The sequence below is a fragment of the Folsomia candida genome, unplaced genomic scaffold, assembly GCF_002217175.1.
Source record: "Folsomia candida strain VU population unplaced genomic scaffold, ASM221717v1 Fcan01_Sc048, whole genome shotgun sequence".
NCBI classification, from domain to species: domain Eukaryota; kingdom Metazoa; phylum Arthropoda; class Collembola; order Entomobryomorpha; family Isotomidae; genus Folsomia; species Folsomia candida.
In genome coordinates this window covers 447,702-455,508 of record NW_019091240.1, presented here as the reverse complement: position 1 = coordinate 455,508, position 7,807 = coordinate 447,702, and the positions used below count along the sequence as shown (strand labels likewise).

The 7,807-nt window shown below is 39.3% G+C and overlaps 2 protein-coding genes across 2 annotated transcripts; one reads left to right on the top strand and one right to left on the bottom strand.

Annotated features, from left to right (window-relative positions):
* Window positions 1–340: 340 nt before the first annotated feature.
* LOC110862019 lies at window positions 341–3,002 on the top strand. Its single transcript, XM_022111159.2, has 8 exons — window positions 341–880; window positions 975–1,234; window positions 1,314–1,448; window positions 1,591–1,741; window positions 1,891–2,166; window positions 2,247–2,432; window positions 2,523–2,649; window positions 2,732–3,002. The coding sequence occupies exons 1-8, from the start codon at window positions 568–570 to the stop codon at window positions 2,760–2,762; spliced, it is 1,479 nt and encodes a 492-aa protein (XP_021966851.1). The 5' UTR covers window positions 341–567; the 3' UTR covers window positions 2,763–3,002.
* A 1,508-nt stretch (window positions 3,003–4,510) lies between these two features.
* On the bottom strand, window positions 4,511–5,626 carry LOC110861996. The gene is made up of 4 exons (XM_022111127.2): window positions 5,487–5,626; window positions 5,245–5,405; window positions 5,079–5,171; window positions 4,511–4,986 (listed from the first exon to the last, which is right to left on the bottom strand). Exons 2-4 carry the CDS (start codon window positions 5,321–5,323, stop codon window positions 4,724–4,726), a joined length of 435 nt encoding a protein of 144 aa, XP_021966819.1. The 5' UTR covers window positions 5,324–5,405; window positions 5,487–5,626; the 3' UTR covers window positions 4,511–4,723.
* Between the last annotated feature and the right edge of the window lie 2,181 nt (window positions 5,627–7,807).

The window sequence follows — 7,807 nt, the reverse complement described above, 5'->3', positions numbered from 1 at the left end:
ATCTCAAAATAATTTCCTGACAATTTGCATAATTGTGCTTTATGAACTTAATTGTGAACTCAATTCATTATTACATGTACGTATTGATTTTTGGTTTACAAAATCCATTGTACTTAAATATTTTTGTCACAAGTGCTCATGATTTAGTTGTAAATTTTTAAAAATCCTTAAAAAACATGCAGAAATAATCACAGAGAGGACAGACGAGTAATGCGGAAATGTCGATAATCAGATAAAATGCATGTGGCATTCATAGAGTTACATTTCCGATAAAAATTGAGAATCTCATTTGGACCAATGAAAGAAATGCTGCTAAAATTCCGCACCACCACGATCCTCGCGCCTAGCCAGACAGCAAGCAAGCAATAATTTTGTAATAACAAGTATTTCTTCATTCTGCTCTTTGTGATGCCAGGTTAAACAAGATAAACAAATTCTAAATACTGGATAAGGAAACTGGGACAGGCGGTTCTCAGCTCAATCACGCACTGGCCCTTATCAATCAGCTAATCAACTAATTTTCATAGATAACTAATTTATTCTTGACTGAATAATTTAACTCGTAAAATGTGGAAACAAGCCACGTCAAAGCTCAAGAAGTTATTTCACTTGGATGAAGGACAGAACAGTCCGAGAAAAGCAGGCCTGGCCAACTGTTCGAAAATGCCGATGGCACAATCCCCGGTGACAAGGCCGCCCAACCTGTCGACATTCCCGTTGTCGTCGCCATTTGGACGCACCCTGACTGAAGACAACAGTGATGGAGTAGTTTTACTAACTGCATATGATGACGATCAAGTTGGTCGAGTTTTCTTGCTGGCGTACCAATCGGAGGAATTCATTGACTTTTTAGATGCACTAACGGACAATGGCAATCTCAGTAAGAAATTCAAAGATTATTTGATACAAACATTTCAACCAACTTGTCAAATTTCAAAGCTTTAATTTACTAAGCGGATTGCTTATAATTCTAGACTGTGTTAAAGTCATCCCCCCGGTCGGGACAGTGGTCGTGGCGCGGATTGGCATTGATGGAGATGAGCGCGATGATGTACCATTCCTTCGGAAAATTGGAGGAATTCATAACAAACCGTGGCGAGGGATTATTACACAAAAAGAAGGAGGCAGCCTTGATAAAGACTCAAACAAGGCCTGGATCACTATTACTGACTTGGGAATATCACAGTATGTGGACATGTCGGACATTTTTCTGCCTTCAGAAGAAATATCAAGCGTAAGAAAAAAGTTTATGCAGTTTCTTTCTGTGTACAAATCATTTCAAATTTTAATAATTTCGACTGTTTGTATTAAAGATTCCGTTGGACAAGTTCGGTTGCTGGGTTCATATTAACAACGTTGATATTACAAATGAGAATCGCATGTTTTACCGATCCACTTATAGAAACTTGATGGATTCACTGCTGTATTCTGAACTACACGTTGTTAAAGTAAGTGCTATGGCCTGTACAGGTAGCATTTGTCGGCAACTTTGATATATTTTGTGCTCACGCCAAAATGACATTAGAGGGGATTTAGGAGACTACTTATATAATTCACTAGGCTTCTCTCACAGTTCCCATTCTTTTACAGGTGAATGAAGATAGCACTGGGATAATGAAGCTTGATCTTAAATGTGCAAACGAAGCAAATCCAGCCACCTTGATTGTACAACTTCAGCATTGGGAATATGAGAGGGTGGAGAAAAAAGTCACCATCAAAAATTCAAAGAGTATTGTCGAGGGTGAGGGAAGAGTAATATGAAAAATAAGCATAATACCATGTTTGTCTAATAGTTAAGAAATTATGGTTAGTGTAATGTAGTGGAATGTAAGGGAGCAATTAAATTAAATTAAATATAATATATATCCATATATTTTAATTCCAATACAGCCATCCACGGTCGTGGAACTAGAGTCAAATTTTTTGATATTATGCAACCACTTTGTCTTTCCATTGGAAAAATTTACAAAGGCACTGTCACTACCTCCGAAAAGTCCAGCAAAATTTTCTTGTTTCGCGTCCTGGAAGACGAGGAGATATCTGACAACATCAGAATTTGGAATCTACATGTCTTCAAATATTGCGATCTAATATCTCATTGCTCCTCGTGGTATCCTGTTGTGGATGAAGTATTTCTCATGCAGAGAGGAACTAAATCGCAAACAAGTACGCAACTAACTATTTAACTAAATGTTTGTTTAAATAATTCCAGTAAACGTGAACGACAATTATTCGCCAATTTTCAGATAGCAACAATGAGGATAAAAATTGTCGTTGGAGGCGCGTAATGAGAAACTTAACCCACATTTGGGATTTGGATGATGCCAAATTTTTTGTGACATTGGATGAGGTGTCTTCATCTTGCATAATGCGACCTGCGCCAAAGGATTTGCTTAATTTACCAATGGGACATGCGAGGATCCTAATTCCAGGTAAAATTGTGCAAGTACACTTACATATGTATATACATTAATACATTTGCGTATATAAACTATTACTAAAAGTCTATCTTCACTATTCAGGATATAAATTTAAATCCGATGCCATCAATGAAAATTTCGTACGCAAATCATTCCCTCTGCGTGTTGTAAGCTACGACTTGGATAATCTGGCTCACATCGTTGAAGTTGATGACAATGTTCTAGAATGGTATGTGCCTTCATAGATTCTTGTTTTATAAATGGCATAGGACTCCTAGGCTACAAATGCTAATTACATTATTATTTTTCAGGGCAAAAAAGACGTGGCTGGAGGCTGCTTAATAAAATTCCGATGCCTTACCGATGGGTAATAGATAATAGATGAACTACATACATTTTTATAATTTTTTATGGATTACTTTGATCCTATTAGTTTAAGTCTAAATTCTCGGTGGTATTTAATTTCCAAAATGTTGCTTACTTACTTGTTTCATGACTATTTGATTAGTAAATTAATTGTTATTTTTTGCATTCATAAAAATAACTATGATGTAAAATAAAAAATAAAATTAAGAACTAAATTCGTTTCGCCTTATTTAAAATGTTATTTCCATGTTTGCATTGATGTCGTTTAAATATTTCGGGCACCATAATATCCTCAAATGTGATTTTATTAAGCTCTTCAAGCACACAAAAACGCAAAAAATTTTGTAACTAATAAGATCTTGTCAAGGAATTATTGGTAGTATCTTGAATAAATAATGTTCATATTTCTATATTGTACACATCTCAGAATTGTACCTCAGAACAGTGTATGCTATAGTAAACTACTTTACAAAAGCTAGTTTGTTAAACTTGAAGTGAGTTAGTTATGTGCTGTGCGAATGGAGCTAAACTCACGAGAAACCCTAGTCTCACGAGGGAACCTTTTATAGTGCCCGGAGCTCCCAGCATAACCACTATGTACATTCGACGCAGATTTTAATACTAGTCCGATGATGTGACAAAATTTCCGTGTCAAAATGACATTTCGTCAAGTGGTGACGACTTTAGTGACGCGCCGAACGGTCACTTTCGTCCATGCTTTCAAAAGAGGAACGCTTTTCACCACTCGCTCCTCATCCATCTCACTTAAATCTCAACCGATCTACTCATTGAGTAAACTCCCCATCTAATTTAACTGTATTTGAATTATTGACAAAATCTTCCGCAAAACTCGGTCGACAATTTCAACTTTATTAACTGGAATTGATGAAGCGTTGGAATCCCCTGAATACCTGTCCTTTGCGATTTTAAGAACAGCCTCACAAATTGATACAATTATAAACATTCTATAATTTTTAAACTCCGAATATTTCAAGGTAAAAAATAATATTAAAAGACTAAAAATAGTAAACAAGGATTATATTGTCAACACAGTTAAATTGGATGCGAGTTTACTCAATGAGTAAATGGGTTGAGATTTAAGTGAGATGAGTGAGGAGCGAGTGGTGAAAAGCGTTCCTCTTTTGGGCGAAAGTGACCGTTCGGCGCGTCACTAAAGTCGTCACCACTTGACGAAATGTCATTTTGACACGGAAATTTTGTCACATCATCCGACTAGTATTAAAATCTACGTCGAATGTACATAGTGGTTATGCTGGGAGCTCCGGGCACTATAAGAGGTTCCCTCGTCAGCACAAGGTACTTCAGGAGGCCGTAGGTTTAAGCTCCACCCGCACAGTACATAACTCGTTCACTTTATGTATAGATCTATGAGCTAAGTACACTCCGATCCAATTTGTGGTTTTGTTGGCAATGTCAATAGCTGTGTGTATTTTACATATGATACTTTGTACATTGATTGACAGGTATTACAGATATGATTGGTACGGATGTTTGTTTCTTGACCATGTTTCCGGATACTAGTCAACTACATAATCGGACACTACATAGTATTTCTACATACTGCTTATTGACGCTTCATGCACTTACTTATTACCTGGTGTTGCCTACCTTTGTAAGAATGGAATAAACTACTGGCTGGTGTACATATTCGTATCAACTCAAACAAGGTGAATGCAAACAAACAAATATTAACGCAGGTTGCATTGCATTACGTAATGTGATTTTAATACCAAGGATAAACTTGAAAGAGAAGCAGAACATATTTAATTGGACCGATGGATATTTAGGCAACTTAATTTTCAGGTAGCGTTCTACGTTAAGTTACAATATACAGAAATGTTAGCTCAATTTCCTAAAAAACATTTGAATGATGCCATTGCTGTGAGAGAAATATTCTCACGAGATTGACAAACTTTTCAGCGCTGTGTCTGAAACCACCACAAATTCAGAACCGTTGTTGAAATAATAATGAGAAGTGAAAAGGAGGCATTCAGATTCAGTGCGGCATTGCACCCGTCCTGGTCATTGCATCGACAACTCATGGCACGGTACCGCGTTCCTGGCGATCGGTCGGGAAAGGATGCGTCACGACACCCGTTCGAAAAGTCAGATCCTCCACAATACCTTTCAACCCGGATTATCCCGTTCTCCTCGGCGTAAAATTTGCTGCACAGAGGAACTAAGGACAACAACGACGCAGAGGGACATGTAATATATGAAAGTGGAACACGCAAAAAACTTTAATGAGGTCGTAAATCGGGGTCACTTTACCTGAACACAATTTAAGATATCGTGACGGTGGTGGGCTCATGGTGCAATCGTCATTCCAAGAACTGGAACATTCGTAGCACCGAATTCCCGAGACTGGAAAACGCAGAAAATTATTCAATCATGAGTTCGAAAGTCATTTCTATCTAATGAGAATCGGCTGTGGTACCTTCGACGAGACAATTCAACAAGAGGAGGAGCAAGGGACCACCACTCAGGAGATGAGAACACGTCTTGAAACCCCACATTTTGATGATTTCTTCACAACTCTGGTTGAGTAACTGATCACTGAATAATTTTACCTCGACTGCGAACCTGAATTTATGTTTTCTGTAAAATTGACGTCACAAAACTTAAATTTATGCCAAATTTATACGTATTAATGAAGAAACAAGAATTAATCCAACCCACACAAAACTTTCTTTGCTCAAGGTTTGCAAACCTTGGTTAACTGCAATGTCATATGACTTTCTTCGTATTTTCTTATCGAGCTCCGACGAACGACCAGGTGTCTTTGCTTTGTGGTACACGGTCAAATGGCAAATAAGTCCAAGTTATTCCCAGCACCAGTATTTGATGGTCGTAAGGAGTGAGTTTCCTGAATTGATTTGACTGACACTTTGTTATTGGTTTGTTCCCCACCGTCGACGTCGACTTTGACTTGATCATCGTGTTCAGTTCATGACATTGTCCAATCTATTTCTGAGAACATGCATAATATGTAATGTGAGAGAAGATTGAGAAACCAAGTAAAAGGATGGCTATACATTATGGCGTTGGCGTGGTTGGTGGGTAGGATTTTATGTATTTATCGTAGTCGTAGGTATCATTTCTCCCGACTAGTGCTTTAATCAACCTTCTTTTCCGTTTAGTGCTCCTTGTCCTCGTTTCTCTCCCCTTCCGGAATTGGTCAGAATTTACTCGTTCCTGCTCAAAAGAAATAATCAAGTAGTGGGGATGACAGAATAGCGGAGCAAATAAGGAACATCATGACATGAAAGGGAAGGACGACGCATTATTCGATACCTATGATACGGCACGCTGTCATCATTATTCCTCCCGTCTATGTACATGTGTTATTAGTAGTATTAGTGTGTATTGAAAGGTATATAGTAAATATTAATAGTTTGTGATTGATACGCAGTTCGAAAAATGTACTTTCTCTTGAATGATGGATAAGTGTCATTTGTTCGCTTTGTTATCAAAATCATGAAAAGAAATCAACCCGTTTCGTTTGCTCCAGTTTCATGTGAGATTCTAGAAAATAAATTTCATTAAAAGTGGATCAATTTTGACTGACAATCATTTTTTGTGAAATAAGTATTGCAATAAGAAGAGCTTCAGTTCAGACGGATACTGTCACATTCCATTTGTCGCTTTGGGTGTGTGAGCTATTATATAACTTACACATTATGTACAAGCTTAAACTCGATTTAATTTGCGCCTCTATTGTCAAAACTATTGTTACCCATACGTATTTAACAAATTCCTTAGAAAATTCCCAAATTGCTCTTGCACCACCTACAGATATTTGTTAAGAAAACAAGTTATGATCAAATCAATGACACAAAATAATAATTAGAAATATTTGACTAATGGTCAACTCACCATGTTCGGTCAATTTGTAAGAATAAGCCTCATGACGGGAAGATTGACGATACTGCAGAATTATTAGCTTATGTGTCATGCGGGGGAATCTCAGATGAATTACGTCGGATTATATGTTACTAGTGTCGATTAGCCCGTCACACTGATCCAGTACGTTTTAAATTGGATTACACGACATGATAAAAGAAATATTATATGTACCTAAATTTGTGAGAAATTTTAGGAACACTTCTTGGCCATGTCCACCTTCCCATGATGTCGCAATCGAAAAACTGACGTCAGATTCGAAATCAGCGACCAAAAAACTATAAGAATCGATATTTTCCCACCCCCAACAACGTTGATATAATTAATTGAATTATCTGTAACAAATTTTAAACACGGAACATGTGGACATGTAGATATTGGCATATCAGCCATAAGCCACCCCTCCTTTTGAAAACCCCCACTGACCTTTTTGAAAGTTTTAATGCACAAAATGCAAGATCATACTGCCCTACAACTAAAAAATAGGCTGATTTGACCAGTTTCAAGTCAGGTCATTGAACCTTTTCCTTGCAAAAGTGACCACAGTTTGTGGTTAGGGGGACAAAGTTGCCTAGTACAAGTTCCGTTCCGCAATTTTTTTAGTCTGCGGGAGGCGCTCGTGGGGGCGTGTCCCTGGGTGAGCTCCCCATTGCAGCTGCGCCCCTGGACCGCCCTGCCTCTCTGGGGAGTCGGGTCCACCCGTGGTTTGTCCCACAGCCCCGACTCTCTTCCCGTTGGAGGGGTGGTCCGGGGGAGCAACGCTGCAAGGGGAGAGCCTTACGGGAAGGTCCCCCCTCCAATGCTCCTCCCACCAAGCAGGCTCACCGGGTGGGGAGCCGGCGGGGCTTGCCAAAAGTGCGGGTGGCGCTTGGCAAGTGAGAGGGGCTCTCTACCTCCAACCCTTGGGTGACGCCGCTCTTTAGCGATACCTCCCCGTGGGGCCGACCGGGTTCCCGAGTTCGAAGCCTTAATGGGGGCCGATTTACGGGTGCGCTCCCACCTCGTAAGGCGAGGGTCAGACGGGCCCCCTAGGGGAACGCGGTTGCAGAGGCGGCGACGTGGGCAGGGCTTTCCCGGTCGGTGGAGGTAGACGTCCG